The sequence below is a fragment of the Euwallacea similis genome, chromosome 1 (assembly GCF_039881205.1).
Source record: "Euwallacea similis isolate ESF13 chromosome 1, ESF131.1, whole genome shotgun sequence".
Lineage (NCBI taxonomy): Eukaryota > Metazoa > Arthropoda > Insecta > Coleoptera > Curculionidae > Euwallacea > Euwallacea similis.
The window spans coordinates 9,707,323-9,723,584 of NC_089609.1; the positions used below are offsets into that span (position 1 = coordinate 9,707,323).

Consider the following 16,262-nt stretch of genomic DNA (forward strand, 5'->3'; position numbering starts at 1 on the left):
GAATCACAGAGCGCGAAGATCGTCGATTGCGACTTTTGGCTCTTAGAGACCGATTTACAGCAGTCGAGCTATTGCAAATCAGTGGTTTGAAGAACATGGGAATAGGGTTGATATGCGTACAGTATATCGCCGAATACGAAGTTTTGGCCTTTTGTCCTATCGTCCGCATTGGGTGCCGCCTCTCACTCGCGAGCATCGATATAACCGCTTACAATGGTGTAGAGAGAGTATTCAGTGGGACCAAGAATGGACTCAGATGATCTTTAGTGATGAATCTCGCTTCTGTCTGGGGATGAACGACGGACGGGCAAGGGTGAGAAGGCGACGGGGTGAAAGGCGAGATCCACAATTTGACAGAGAGCGTCATGTCCACCGTACTGTAGGCGTTATGGTATGGGGTGCTATCGCATATGGTAGCAGGTCACCCCTAGTTTTCATTAGAGGCAACATGACTGCCCAACGCTATATCCAAGAAGTGTTGGAGCCATATGTGATTCCATATTTTCGAACTATCCCGAACGCTATTTTCCAGCAAGACAATGCTAGACCTCATGTTGCTAGGCAAACAATAACGTTCATGGATCAACATCAAATCAACCGTTTACCCTGGCCACCTCGATCGCCGGATCTGTCTCCTATTGAACATGTCTGGGACATGATTGGCCGCAGACTGTTGAATTTACAACGCCCTCCACAGACTTTAGCAGCCCTTACTCATGAAGTTCAGATTGCCTGGAATGAGATACCTCAAGAAGACATTGACAATCTTATTAGATCCGAGCCCAGGCGTATCAATGAGTGTGTAAGGAACCATGGATGCTCAACACACTATTGAAAAAAAAATTAAGTTCTTCCTCTGATCTTGCTAAAAATGTAATCATTGAATAAGTATGTGGTACTGAACACGTACTAAAAAATTATCAAAATAAAATTATCTTTAATGGGTGTTTACCTTTCTTCGTCACGCAGTATATAATGCGAAAATCCTTGAGAACGCAAACTTCACCAAATTTTCTGAAACTGATGTTTTAGTTCACTATCGCTTTATGTCTTTATTCACTACTCACCAGGGAACTGTACGTTTTTTGAATCATGAAAATTTTTTATTTTATGGTGATTTTCAAAAACCCTATTTCACGAAATGAGGATATTTTACAGAATATTACGTGGCCAGTGGTGGAACCTGGCACCTTTCAATATCTGGAAATTGGCAAAGATTTAATTGTATAAAAGGCATGTATAAATGATATGTATAAATTCTGGGATGAGTTATATGATATGATGGGATGAGATATGAGACTTACGCCAAGCAGCCTTATGACACTTAAAAAAAACTACTTGAAATATATAAAAACTTTCGTTTTATTTCGATGAAAATAAATCTATTGTACGAAAAAGGCATCTTAAATCCTACATATAAATAGCGCTAAATGTAGATATACAATACTTAAATGGAATGGCAAGTTTAAGGTCTTACTAGGGCACTAAAGCAAAAACTAAAAAGCTTATTGGATGTCTATTTAAACTAATACTTTAATACTGGACGTAATTCTATATAATTAAGCATTTCGCATAAAATTTTACATAATTTATAAGATAGAGCTGAGCATTGAGATAACTTGGATTTTTGAGCGCTAAACATTGAGGGTAGATTTTAACTCCATAAACTGAAAGGGAACATGCAAAGTGTGATTTTTATGCTCGACAATCAGGTGTCCCCTTCTCTGCGAAGCACCCACGACCAGGACTGTCTCTCCCTTGTAAAACACAGCCCCATCTCCTGGGGTATCTTCTGGGTAAGTCATTTTCATCACCCTTGTTTGGGGATATCCTAAAAACATACCCTGAAATCTCCACTATTCGAAAAATTATTTTATTAATAACTACCTAGTTTGGTGTTTCCAGTGACAGTATAAGATCTGCTAGGTGGTACTGGAGGAGGCCTCTCTAAATCCAGTCCAAACAGATTGCAAGTTTGCTGAATAATCTTGGCGTCACATTTTTCAGTCATATCAGGTGGAGGAGTTCCTGCAATGGGTTGCGGGCGCGGTCTGGTACTCGGTGGCACCCCAGTTCTGGGTGGAACCACTTTAGCTGCAGGGATGCTCTCTGTGGGTTTGTCTCTGCGTAAAGTAGCCCATCGATACCTTAAATATTCCATATTTCTGTTAATAGCTCTAGCTGTTATAGGAGTTCCTAAGTCATACCTACACCTCCAACCTCTCCATGTCGCTTGAATAAGTGTAGCTGCTTTTTTTCTGGTGTCATTGCGAAGTTTCTCCAGTAGTTGGCGAATTCCTTCGCTGAGGAAAATGTGACGTTTGCCTGTGGCCCAATTTGTAGATACAGCACTTATTTCCTGAGAATATTTTAATTATAAGTTTTAAATCCCACTAGTAAGTAAATAATAAGTAAATTAAATAACACTCTATTTATAATATTAAAAAATTAGTGAACTATTTCTGGATGTAGTGGTGAAGGAGAATAATATACATATTTCAACAACAATTTGAGGAGTCTTTGATTTCGTACTTCGCAATTTTCATTGTATAATTTTTCCAAACAGTATCCGATTATTTTTGCTTAACATACCTCTCTTTTAGCCAATAAGTCAGCAGCATACTGTAGGATAATCTTGCAGTCTTCTGTAATCTTTTCCTCAGTCCTGCTCAATTCCGAAAACGGCGCCAGCAGCCTATATCGGGAATTGAAAGCTTTGTACCTCATTCTATGAGGAAATCCTGCAACATCATACAAAATCATACGGCACTCTTTATAAGTTTATATGCTATACCTCCAGCCATGAGATTGACAGTTTCCAAAACTTGAAGAGATCGAATTTGCCTGACTACAATGCCCCTATCAAAGGTATTAGCAGCTTCCTGATAGTTGCTGCAAATGCATCTTACAAAATGAGGTCTGGCATGCACCAAAGTACGAAGCAAATTATCTAAGCGTGTATGAAAATCTTGGGTTAAAGTGGAAACTGGCTCGTCACCATTCAAGAGATCTGTGTGGGAAGTTGGCGATATTCTAAAAAAAAATATTTAGAGGATGAAATTCTTTGTAATGATTTTTCTGTTATGAGTCATTTACCTGAAACTCACTCCTCTGGGAACCGTTTCCACCAAATATAAAGCCTTAAGTTCGCTTCCAAAAAGGTGAGTTGCAAAGCCGAAATTGCAGGATTGCTTATAAAACACCGCAACCAAATCATCAGGCACCACGTCCTTGTTCGTATCCAAGAAATCTCCAACATCATAAACAACTCTTCCTGCAAAATGCTGGATCCCAAACAGGCGAGGATCCATTGATTTTTGGTCAAAGAGCCTTTTATTGTTTTTGTGCTGAACCTTATTTTGTATTGTTATCAGTAAAGTTTACATTTTAAGTAAAAATTTTACCTTAATTTTGGCCACGTAAGACTCTGCAGTGCCTCTAATTGAACACTCTACGTCCAGCATGCTCAGTAGTCCAGTACGTAGCGACGAAATCAAGTCTATACAGGGGACATTGTCTACGTAATCAACTTCAACTTCGCAGCAAACTCCTTCATCCCTATATAAAATCTCTTTTCAGTCGTGATAATTCAATCTTATTTCAATACTGACCTGCATGACTCAATTGAAGATTTGAAAATATGGGTATTATAGAAATGTTGCATGGTTTCCGCACAGAGATTGATGCAGAGATGCTCAAGCTGAGCGGGCTTCGGGTCCTCAAATCCGAACATATCTAGAATCCCAATAAACCCATCTGTGGTGGCGTGTCTTACTGCATTGTTCAATGCCACCATGGATTTGTTTCCTGCGGAATTGCTGCTGGTGCCCACAGTGGAAGCATGTTGGCTGGTAACCTTTAATCAACAGGAGCTATAATAATGAAATAATAAAAAAGAAACATACTTCTGCTTGATTGTGGACAGATTCATTAGAGTCTGAGCTCAAAGTGCCTAAAGTGGAACCCAGTCTTTTAAGACTATTGGCTCTTCGAACTATGGTGGCCACAGTCCTGCAATACAAGGCTTTTGCCAGGCAATCTCTAGTCATATTGGACATATTAGCGTCACAAACCTAATATCAATTTCAATATAGAAAGAATGCTTAAACTTATTGATTATATATATTTACTGATTTAACTAGCTGCCCCCTTGCGTTGTGAGTGCGCGAAGTTAGCCCCCTGAATAGAGCCGCTCCTGATACTCCTAGCAAAGCTGCCACTGAGTTCAATTCAGTCTCCCCCCTTACATCTACTTCTATGCCTAAAAAACTTATAAAATTAATATATTGTAGTGTATAAGAGAGTTGAACACGCCTTTGCCATCGGAAAATTGCACGTTTCCAAGCAGTAGCACTGCAGCCAGGACTCTTACCACATCCATGAAGGGAATCCCTAGGACTCCTAGGCAAGTCTTCCATGCCTGGAATCTGTTTATTGGCCAAATTAAATTTAAATTTAAAGCATTAACAAGTCTCCAGTAAAAGGGTTGTTCAAATTTAACTGTACGACACTTTTATCGGATATAGCTGGAAATTGAGCTTTCTGAATTTATACAAGGCATTATATAGAAAGTTTAAATTATGGCGGAGGGGGATGTAGAATAGGATCTAATAGGAAAGTTAAAAAATAAAAGATATTTCGAAAATGTTTAGTCAAATTGATTTATAATTCCATTACAAGTAGATATAAACATTTCAACCAGGCATCAATTAATAGCCTCGATCTTCTGGTATAAATTACCATATACATGTGTATAGTAAATGTTTAATAGGAGCAATCTATTACATGCATATGCAAAACTGCGAGCATCAAATATGGTTTCTTGGCATTATGGCGGATAGCAATTATAACTACTTGTCAGGGTACTTTTTTCAAGCTGGCGTTTTCTATGAAACTGACATAAACTCAGCTCCAATCATTTTTCTTTAGATAATGGTGAGAGAAAAAGTGCTATGATACAATGCATTTAATTCGTTTTTGGGAAGAACTTGAGTGTTTTGGGCTTTTATTTGAAGATACACTTACCTTGAAGCATCCTCTCCTACATCTTGCCTCACATCCCCATACTGCAAGTACTTTAAAGTAGAAGGTTTGTGTCCGTCCAAGTTTAACTTGGTTCTCTCTTCGGCCGAAAGCCCTGCTAACATCTGATAAAAAATGTGGTAATTCTTTTCACCCGGTAACGGCCGTATCACTCTAGTCTGGTCCAGAAAGTAGCAGTGAATCTTGGTGCGATACAGGGCTCCGTCAGTCACTTGCACCTCTATGAATTGACCCTTAAAGCCAGCCACTTTAGATATTATTTCAAGAAAATCAAAGATTAAACTTGCAATTCTACTGGATTCGGAATTGGTCGAAGTCTTTGCAGATCCCAGGGATCTTAATACTGTAAAAGCAGCGGCCAAATGCTTGAAAGCATCAGTTTCTGGACCGCCTCCAGCTACCGCGAAAAGCTGCCTTAAGAGAAGCATTGAAGTATGGCTTTTTCCAGAACCACTAGTACCTACAAAAACACTTGAGTTATGTAACTTTGATTTTTTCCTGTTTCCCAAGCGACTCACCGGACAATATAATGGCTTGCGGATAACCAGTCTCAGATTGCTGCCTCACGGCCTCTTGGACCACTTTATTAAGCTGCGCACTTAAGGACAAACCCCTGGTGCTGTTTAAAGTGAGGGGGTTTCCTACATCTCTATAGGGATTTACGCATAGGATTATAGGTCCAACGTTGGTCTAGAAACATACAACATTCCTATATGACACACTTAAATAAAGACATAAAACTTCTAGCTAATAAGCTCACTTATCGGACGATTATTGCGATTGCTCTTTAATATAGACAACATTAAGGCAATTTACAGTAGTATTTCTTAATTAAAAGCTTAAGGAAGGCATTAGCCACTTTTTCAATCACTTACATAGAACTGATTGGCTGCAAACCTGGCTTGTAGACACTTCATTACTGCGTCCTCAGTTAAGGGACCAGGAAGGTGAATGAGGTCCTCAATGGCGGCCGAGGCATTATTCTTTGGAGGTTGAATAATGGCAGGAGCAATTGATTTTTGGCTAGAGGCCTAATGTCGAATATTTATAAAAATGTAACCAATTTTCTAGAGAAAGAAAGAGAGTTTCTCACCAATGGTGGTGGCACATGGGAATTAAACTGTCCTCCTCGAGGGGGTACATGTGGTTGTCTTCCATGAGGATTGGTTAGTTTTCCAGATGTTTGATGAGAGGAGGTTCCAGTGCTGCCTCCTTTGAGCGGGGGGGCTCCTTGCACATGCAGTCTGTTGCGCAGGGTCACCAGTTCCGTACTTAAGCTGCGTAAGCGTTGCTGGAGGTGCACTGCCTCATTTGAGGACGAAGCATCTAAGACAAAATGGAAAATTTTTGTAAATTCTTATGAAGATGACAATCTGGTATCGAAAAAATGATTAAAAATGACAAAGATACTTTGCGAATATAAATATATTCCTCTCTGACGCACAATCATCTATATAAGATGGCCTTGTTCAGTTCATTATATTTGGAAAAAGTGACGATTTTTGCTAATATTTTTGGACTGGCGCGTAATTTTTAACATCTCAAAATAGGATTTTAATATCTCAGAAACAAGCTATTTTCGAATTTTAAAAATCAAGACGAGAATCGGAAATTGACAAATTCATCAGTCTATTTCGCTATTAGACATAATAATCTACAACTGTCCGTCCTTGTTCAACTCGTATTAGAAAATTTGCTAAATGCATTTACTCGGAATTTCTAACGGTTAATGGCTTAATACGTTTCTAATCTACTCGTTAAAGTCGATTTTCAAAATAGCTGCCAACTTAGTATTTATTTGCTGAAGTTGAAGTGTAATTTAGCAACAATTGAATTGAGTAAATTTCTCGGTGATATAAATCTGTTTGTCAGTTTGTTAAAAGGTCTTCGACCACAAAACAAAGATTTATGACGTTCAAAAATGATAATTCGGACAGAGCCTGAATACACAGATTGAACAATTAAAAATGAATGCGTATTAAAGATAACTGGAACCCTCATTAAGCGCAAACCTGTCTTCCGCGGTAGGTCTGTCCGTACCTTCCAAAGAACCAAATTTTCCGTAGGTATTAACTAATCTTATATTAAACCATTTACATAGGTGTATCGGAGGTGACTTAAGTGGGCACACTGAACAAAAGAAAGTAATCTAACTGCTTTAAAATTAGAAGTGGGTTATGTAGTATTGTAAACAAGAAACTGCCTCTTTTGTGCTTGAATTTTGAAGTCCTAATAAAGGAGTTTTACTGCACGTGCCATTCAAATTTAAGCGCATCTTATGTGGTTCATTGCCGCTGGCAAGGAATGCTATCTTTATCACAGAACCTGCTCGGTCCGGGTATGGTAAAATAACGGTGGTTTGGCAAATTCAACGAATAATGGTCAAATATTAATGGAGCCTCTAATTTTTTTTTTTTTAATTATCGTTTCCAGTTGTCTTCATTGAGAGAAGTGTTAGGCATGTCTGAGATATTCAGAATAGCAGGTAGCCTCGGCCAATTTACATTCCTTCCTGCAGAATTCTCGGAACGACCACAGATGGTGAATATGCAGGAAATATTTTTAGTTAGCGAAATCCTCCTCTTTTTGTCTTTCTAAAGTGCGAATAAATCGCATTTCAATTTGCCCACGAAACATGAAAAAATCCCCATCAATTTCCTCCAATATCACTGGTCTTTATATAAGGCAAAGTTAATTCCTGAACAGCATTCCTGCCCAACAAAAAGCGGCTGAGACAAATTGAACGACTCGTCAAACGTTCTAGATGGTGCTTAAAACTATTCCACGTGGACCTTATAAAGTATATTTGAAATTGGACTTAGTTTTTCTTTGAGTTGAAGCCCATACAAGAGCGAAACCTTAAACAGAAGTTGAACTTAATTGCACTTCCTTATAGTAAATAAGTCGTTAAGTTTGTGCCCATGTAAATAGGTTCGTTTGCACAATACAATATGATAGTTAAGCCACTTTCACAAACCGGGTTTACCGATTGAAAAATTAATGTAATGCAAAATGGTTATAGTTAACAAGCGTTTCCCACGGTTTGTAACAATGATTGAGACAAACGTTTCCATAAAATCAGTTGTTTGAGATGGAATACTTGATTGATTGTTTAGAATAATTGATTGAGAAAATTTAATATAAGTATAGACGAATTTTCAATATACGGGGTACTTCTGAATAAGTACGAAAGATTTTAAGGGGCGAGTGCTGAGGTATTTTTGTAAAAAACAGTTCATATGAACATAGGTTCAAAGATGCTTCGTTTTCAAAATATAGAGTGTTCAATTTCTTAATTTTCAAAATTGTCTTAAATATTTCACAAACGCTTTCAAATATCGACACGAAATTTGCAACACGCTATGGCAGAATAAATGTACATTTTCTTGAGTAGGAAGAACATTTCCACTTACACCAGTGACGTCCGCGCGCCCATCCAATGACATATCTTTAACGAAAAAAATGGTACGCCACTGACTTTTTCTCATGCCAGTATTTTTTTAATAATCCATAAAATTAAAAAAATATACTCTTACTATTTTGTCGCTCAAGAAGCCGTTTTCAAAATAAAAAATAATTTCTGATTCCTGTCTCTGATAAAGCCGGTATAAATATTTAATACGAGTTTCAAAATATAAACATATTCAAGAGTTAATTACTAAGGTATGTTTGTTAAAAAGTATTAAAAAAATACAACAGATGTTAAAAATGACCGCACTCAGTGGTGATACATTTCACAGCCAGCAATAATTCGATGTCTTAGGTCTTCAAGATTTTCAACAGAAGTATTCATAATTTTTTTTACTTAAAAACATATTATTGAATGGACATAAAGACGCCAGTGGTGTAACTGGAAATGTTCTTCCTACTCCAGAAAATACACATTTATCTTGCCATAGCGTGTCGCAAATTTCTTGTCGATATTTCAAAACGTTTTTGAAATATTTAAGAAAATAAAAGAAAAGGAATTGAATACTCTGTATCTTGGAAACGAAGCGTGTTCGGACCTATGTTTATATGAACTTTTTTGTATAAAAAATATCTCAGCATTTACCCCTTTACATCTTTCGCACTTATTCGGAAATACTCTGTATGTATTTATTGTATTTAGGTTATTTAATTTCCTAAGCCTTTAATATATGCGACTATCCTTTCTAAGAAATAAAAGATTTGTTTCATAAAAGAAGAATGGTTTGAGATATTCCATCCAAGTTCAGTGGCGTTACATGCGTGTTTTGTATTAATTTACGTTTCAATTGTAAAATTTTATTTGCTTCAGGGGACTGTTAGGTTACTGTCTCAATTTTTTAGAAATTCCATTTTTTTTTAATAAACAATAAACGTTTTGAGACATTTCACGCGCAAATTTAATGACGTTACATGCGTGTTTTGCATCAATTCTCGTTTTAATTTTAAAATTTTATTTACTTTAAAGGACTGATAAGTCAGCGTCTTATTTTTCTAGAAATTAAAAAAAATTTCTACAAAAGAGTTTTGATAAATTCCATGTAAACTCAGTGGCTTTCCTTGTGTATTTGGTAACATTCAATTGCATAAAGCTGCTTTAATCATGCGAACACCAAATTTTTAATGTTTTATTAACTTTATCATTAAGCTGGTTGTCATAGAAACCATTAATCTAATCAATACCCAAGCTTCGTTTTAAAGTTGCCATGAAAATTGACATGCAGTTAAGGTTAACACAACACATTAACAATTCAACTCTTAGATACGTTTAAATTCAAAGGCTGTAGATGTGCTGATAACCACTATTTATTTTTACCTATATCAAAATGCTGTGGCGATACTTGCCAAAATTGACTAAATCGAATGAAAATTTTGAAAAGAGCTCGACTCAATATGCAGGTTTGAGACAAATTCAGCATTCAAGTGACTTGATTATTAAAACAAATCACTTGAATTCTAGATTAACCTCAAATAAATACTTGAGAAACCTTTAATTAACCAAAACAAACGTTCATTATAATTTTTTTTTCAAGTAAATGTAACGAGCACATGAAGATTCATCTGTATGTAGAAGAATAAAGTGAAGTAAAATAGTATACTGATTCCGTAAAAGTATCTGAGCCAATTCTGCATTAATTCTTCAAATGCATGTGAATTGAAATTTGTGAAAATTCAATTGTGTCCATATGAAAAAGCAGTGAAGCTGACACTACTTATTCTATTTACCCTATCTAAGACGCATAATTTCTTCGTCAAAATACGGCATGATTTTTAGTAAAATTTATGGAGTTTCTTTCTCTAAGCTCATGTGATAATTTAGATATTTCTAAAAGAAAAAACTGAAGTAAAATATTCTATAATTTTTTTCTATTTATCTGGACCAAATTTGCATTATTTCCTCAATGAAATGTGACGTTATTCTTGGTAAAAATTAGGGAATTTCTTTTTTCAGGTCCACGTGAAAAAATTTTTTTGAAATCCTTTATTAAGCTATGAAAACTGATACAGGAATCAGTTAATTCTTCGTAATGTTTCAGGAAATACAGGATTTCTAAAACTTGCCTACCACAACGTGCACTTGATATCTCATAAATCTCTATTAAATTTGAACCAACCTTTATCAGCTAATGAATTCTTCTTTAATCTGAGTAAATTGAAACCAAAAGTTAGATTAACCTAAGCCAACCTGAAACTAAGAAGAACTACTTTATGTAGAGGCTTATTGATTCTCAATTTATCTGGATCAATGTCTTCCCAAAGGATCAGAATTTTATACTACTTAGCGACCTTTGATGAAACTGAGTTACAAGTTAAAATCTTCTAATATACAGAAACTCTCAAATAGGCTCAAACTAAGCTCTCAGACCTCTGCATCAATCAATTATTGCAATCTCAATTTTATGTCCGGCGAATCAATCATCTGAGAGAAACCTATAAAGGAATTAAGGAGAACAGCCATATCTACGATATTTTACGGGGTTCTAAGAACATGGCTGGTTAATTTAACACGACGTAACCTGAATAACCATAAAGCGACCAATAGCGTAGGTTTGTTTAAAAAATCTAGCGTGTACCGCTCTTGATCTCTTGCACAATGGAGCTTGCGGTCTATTACCATAATAAATCAAACTTGCATATAGCTCAGCCTAAAAGCCTTATTTTCTCACAAATTTTGAGACAAAAGCTACACGTGTTCACACTGATGTTCATTAGCATTTAAAGAGTCTCGATAAGGTTGCAGCGATGCGTGGTACTACTTCTAATTCGCATTACATATGGCCTATTACAGATAAAGCAATTAATACATAAGTTGTTCAACAGGTTTAACTAATAGCGTATCATTTATCAGATTATATTGCGTTTTTCATGACACGCTTCAGGCTCGCTTCTATATGCCCTTAGAGCAGAATTTGAGGTAACAAAAAGTTCCCTATTTCTCTTGTGCGTATAATAATTATCTATGTATGAAAAAGACTTGGCTTACAGGTGTTTGTTAACTCTGTTTTATGCTAGGTCTCCTAACGGTACTCATCAATGTACTTAATCAAGTGTTTAGCTCTCGAGAAGGTACCATTTCCCAGTAAGGTTGGGCTTGTCGTATTTAAATTGGACCTGAGGATTAAATCTTCTATTTATTCGTAGTCTCATTATAATGGCAAGTGTGTCGCGGATATGCTCATAACTGTTTCAATCTTCTTCATAATATAATTATTACACCTTCGTCTTAATTTATAACATTCAAAGAGTGTTATCTCAAAAAGCTACATTGAGATTAATCCCATCCTCCCCTCCACCACTACATCAGTGGCCCAGCCAGCCTACATTCCGGATCTATACCTTGCAGCTTTTTCTCGGTCTCCCAAAACTTCTGCAGCTCCGTGAAGTACTTGTCCAAAATGAAGACTTTGCTTAGTCCTAAAGTGGCCATGCCTACTTTTTAAACCATGGGGTGAACTCTGTCCACTCTTCCGGGACACTTTGTGTCATTTTTCAGTTAAAAGAAGCGCAATCAACACTGAAATTACACGCGCATTCGATCGAAAGTCTGAGGCCGAGATGGTTCCTCGGGCCCACGGATGGTACCTTCAGGAGCACTGCCTTTTCTTCGAACCGGTTGACTCTCTTGACCGCCTTCTACCTGTGTAAAGCTCGGTTCACCTTGTTGCCAAGTTTTCAAAACAAAGAAGTGTTTAATTCATCTTATAATATATAAAATCAGTTTCTCTCCAAGTTTTTTCCTAATTTAGTCCCATAAAAAATCTTTGGTGTCTGCGGACTCGGCTTTTGAATGATACTTGTTAATAGAAGTGTGCGCGAAAAGTGATAATCACGGACCATGGTAATTGCGCCACAATTGGGCAATAAAAGAGTTTCTTTTCATACGTTTTTTAAAAATATTTTTGAATCTATCTTATTCAAGAAAATAATAACCTTCGTCGATAATTCTTTAAGGAAATAAGCGTGAATATCTCGAAACCAACAACAAAAGATCAAAACTATTTTGCTCTGCTCATGTGTTAGAAAATAATGCGGCATAGTTCTCTTAAGAACCATCATTGGTACTGCGGTTTAACGTTCAAAGGACACTGTTGCCGGATTTTGATTACCATTGATGTGTGTTTTTGCCGCATTTATTATACGAATAACACAGAGGTTTTCAGTATAGAATTCATCTCTCTTTGTTTGAGCTAGGAAGAAAACATTTTGGACCGTTTTAAAGGAAATTTCTTAACATATATTTAATTTGATTTTAACTAAAAACATATTTATGATTAATTTAAACATATATTCTTGTTGATAATCTTCTAAAGGATAATCTAATCTGGTCGTGACTTATTTGTTGATGAATCTTGGAAGATCAAAATTTCAGTGTATATGACAAAATATGCGAATTTCAGAGAGTAATTTGAATTTGGAAATGCTGTTTGAATTTGCTTATATTATAATATAATTAATAGCCAAATGTCGTAAAACTGAATATTAAAGTTTCATTAAATAACAATATTATAATAATACAGTTTATTGTTTCAGTTTTCTTGACATTTTACTGAATAATGTTAGTATTGATTTTTGATGCACAAACAATAAAGGTAACACATTCAATTTATTATATTTTTATCCCTGTTAGAGCGTTCACTGTGTAAAATTACTTGACGAAATGAATTTATATGCCTAGCTATTAAATTTTATCATGGATGAAGTAATTAAGTTCTAAACAACCGTCTTCTTGATATTCTGGTGGTTAGTAATTTATACCATTTCTTTTGATGTTTTATTGCATTAAATCTTAAAACTCGCTTATCTGGATATATTAATAGCCATTTAATATATTTATAATTAAAAAGTGCCATTGTAAAAGATACCCGTAGTCCTGGAAATGTTTCTTTAATGATATGCAGGGCAATAAAGTTTGAAAATAGTTATCAATCTTTTCTTCTGAGCTCTTAAACTTTATAAGACATTTACTTCAAATTTAGGATGAATACTACTTTTAAATGTGCACAAAATATAACGTTTCAGCTACGCCGTTAATATACAAAGTGAGTTCTTTTTGGGTCATATCTGCGTTTATTTTTCTGATCACTTTATATTCTACAGTAGGTATCATTCTTTTGACATTGTCCTATTGTATATGCTCCTAAAAATAGTTCTTATCCCTATATATATATTTCTGTACAGAATGGTGGCTTTTCACTTGGTATATGTAAGGATTGGCAAAACAGTAATTGATATCGGTATCTTTGTTTCATTGCTAATTTGATTCGTTTTCATTATAAATAGGACGATTTTGAAATATAACATTTTTTAGGACTTGGTTACGTTTTCCACTTTCAGGAAAGTTAAAATGGTCAGAAATCAGACAATTTTGAGACTTAGAATGCAATAGCAACTCTTATATTTCTCTATATAGGCTATGGTTTAGTAGGTATATTAAAAAATAAAAGAATTATCCACCTTTTTAAAGGTATTGATGAGATTATTCAAAACATCTAATAATATATATGATGTTCCATTTTAAAAACACAAACGTTTATATTGGAACTTAAGAGTCGCTACCGATAGAACAATTTCAAGCACGCCACTGAATTCTAGCTTAAAATCACTATAATATTGCTTTCTGAGCTTTTGTTTTGTTGTTTGAGATACGCTGCCACGTCCAAATAGAAGATTATTCAAGAATATCCTGTATATTAAAAACCATTCAAGTTAATCGTGTAAAAACGATATCATATATTTTTATTCAAAAATAGAATGTGTAATTTAATTTTATCTATCTATTACCGTTTTGCTAATATCTCATAAATTCATCAAAAACACCTTGTACAATTCACAGTTAAAATTTTCTTGACATTCTGGCGGCGAAATTGTAATGGGATTCTAACGCTCAACTGCATATCTATTTTAATGTATTTTTCTTCAGATTGGAGCAATCACTTTACAGAAAGACCTAGTCAGAATTAGTTCATAAATATTTAATTCTTATCGAAAAGTAGGTGATGAATTAATTACTTCTCTTTTCTAGCACCGTTTTCTTAACATTTTGGTGGTTGAAATTTGGATAGGATTCACGGATAAACTTTATTTAATTTCTTTGTTGTTTTAATGAAACTACGTACTCAACAAAATAGCTTAACGGTTTTCTTGATATTTTTGCAATAGATTGAGGGAAGTGTGTATGGAATTTATACAGATGATTAATCCCAAAACACACCTGTTAACTATAATTTTTTTGACATTCTGGAGAAGGCAAATCTCGTTTAAACATACAACCGCCGAACTAAATTGTTAACAAACCTCAGTTCTTCATATCGCAAAACACACCATTTTCCAGAGATTTAAAATCATTTATCAGCTCTCAAGGACTTTGGCACCGCAATTTATATCCCTACTGCAACTGATCAATTATTGTCAGACAAAAAAGGGAATTGCACCTCCCCCCGATGCAAATTTTTCTGATTTGTCCGTAAATGTGAGTTTAACCGGAATAAAACTGGTACCTACCTAGTTACAATTGCATACGAGACATTTAAATATCACGAATTCTTCGACGTATGTGAAGGCGATGCCGATGCAGCCGAGTGAAGCTCGAATGTCAGCCATTTAAATCTATCAATCAAGATCGATATGTTTATAGAACAGATCAAGTATAAGTGACTACCGAGCCTTATGTACTTAAACTTAAAGGCTTGAATTAACCTATTAAAAACTTTCAACATTAAATCTTGGTGTTCACGCACGCAATTCGCACATTCACATTAGTTATACATACATATAGGGATTGATGATGGTTATCTCATTAAGGTTTATAGAGTGACAAACTTACCTGCCGTTGACTTCTGCAGTTTTTTAATATATGCTTTGAGATTTTCCTTTAAGATCTCTTTTTCCCTGTACCTGAAAAAATGAATAGCGGTAAAAGAGTTATTAAGAAACCATTTTGAATAGATTACTTGCAAAAGAAGTCTGGTTTAATTCGATAGGATGTGAGGAAGTGGTCATACGAATCCAGCAGCCTCAAATTGGAAATGATCCATGTTGTAGCTGATTCTTTGGTGAAGATATTTTGTTCGTAGGTAACATCTGGCTGGATCATAGCAAGTGATCATGGTAACAAATTCTGAAAAAAGCGCGAAATATAGAGAGGAATTCACCTGTTAATGGGAAGCAGTTTATATATTGAAATGCAGCTCTCAGGAGATCTTATCGGATATGACTCGTGCTGCAAATACAGATGTAACTTCTTCCAAATGCAGAGACATATTCCTCACGCTCTCAAATTTTTACGTATCCGAGTATATCTCGCCTAGCACGAAGTCATTCATCTCCAAAGGCCAGGTTTATTACGTTGATTTATATGCTCACGTATTTATTATAAATAATATGGGCGTTAAAATAACGGGTCTTTCTCAAAACGTACAAAAATTTCCTTGAAGCTTCGTTTTTCCTGCAAGCTGTAAACGAGTTTGATGATTAATGACGAGTGTGTTCACATTAGAAAAAGAGATTAATTTTTTTATACTTTTCGTACAAGAACTTAAATCAAATAAGTCCTGAGTACGCGTACAATACGGGTTTATCAGGCTTTGGCATCGTGTATAATAATTACAGGTAAATACATCCCTTGTATATACTGCGAATATTTCACCTTCACTTTGAGCGTGCTCTTCGGCCAATTATCCACGGCCCATCTCGGTCGTAATCATCGCTAAAGACCACATGTATTCGACGAATGAAAAGCCGGACTCCCACAA

At 35.5% G+C, this 16,262-nt stretch overlaps 1 protein-coding gene across 1 annotated transcript; it reads right to left on the bottom strand.

Moving 5' to 3' along the window:
- Positions 1-1,346: 1,346 nt before the first annotated feature.
- Positions 1,347-15,619, bottom strand: dachs (unconventional myosin-IXb-like dachs). The gene is made up of 17 exons (XM_066398509.1): positions 15,462-15,619; positions 15,335-15,405; positions 6,137-6,399; positions 5,919-6,074; positions 5,562-5,733; positions 5,026-5,503; positions 4,315-4,427; positions 4,131-4,261; positions 3,906-4,073; positions 3,612-3,856; positions 3,405-3,558; positions 3,097-3,353; positions 2,795-3,033; positions 2,593-2,741; positions 2,208-2,359; positions 1,888-2,147; positions 1,347-1,831 (listed from the first exon to the last, which is right to left on the bottom strand). The coding sequence occupies exons 1-17, from the start codon at positions 15,602-15,604 to the stop codon at positions 1,635-1,637; spliced, it is 3,348 nt and encodes a 1,115-aa protein (XP_066254606.1). The 5' UTR covers positions 15,605-15,619; the 3' UTR covers positions 1,347-1,634.
- Between the last annotated feature and the right edge of the window lie 643 nt (positions 15,620-16,262).

What these genes read in the sequence shown, in the direction of transcription:
- dachs (XM_066398509.1), bottom strand. Translation starts at nt 15,604, where the DNA reads ATGATCCAGCCAGATGTTACCTACGAACAAAATATCTTCACCAAAGAA. An exon ending in GGGGGCAGCTAGTTAAATCA is followed by an intron (nt 4,074 to 4,130) that starts GTAAATATATAT and finishes AATTGATATTAG; the next exon opens with GTTTGTGACGCTAATATGTC. An exon ending in CACTGGAAACACCAAACTAG is followed by an intron (nt 1,832 to 1,887) that starts GTAGTTATTAAT and finishes GTATGTTTTTAG; the next exon opens with GATATCCCCAAACAAGGGTG.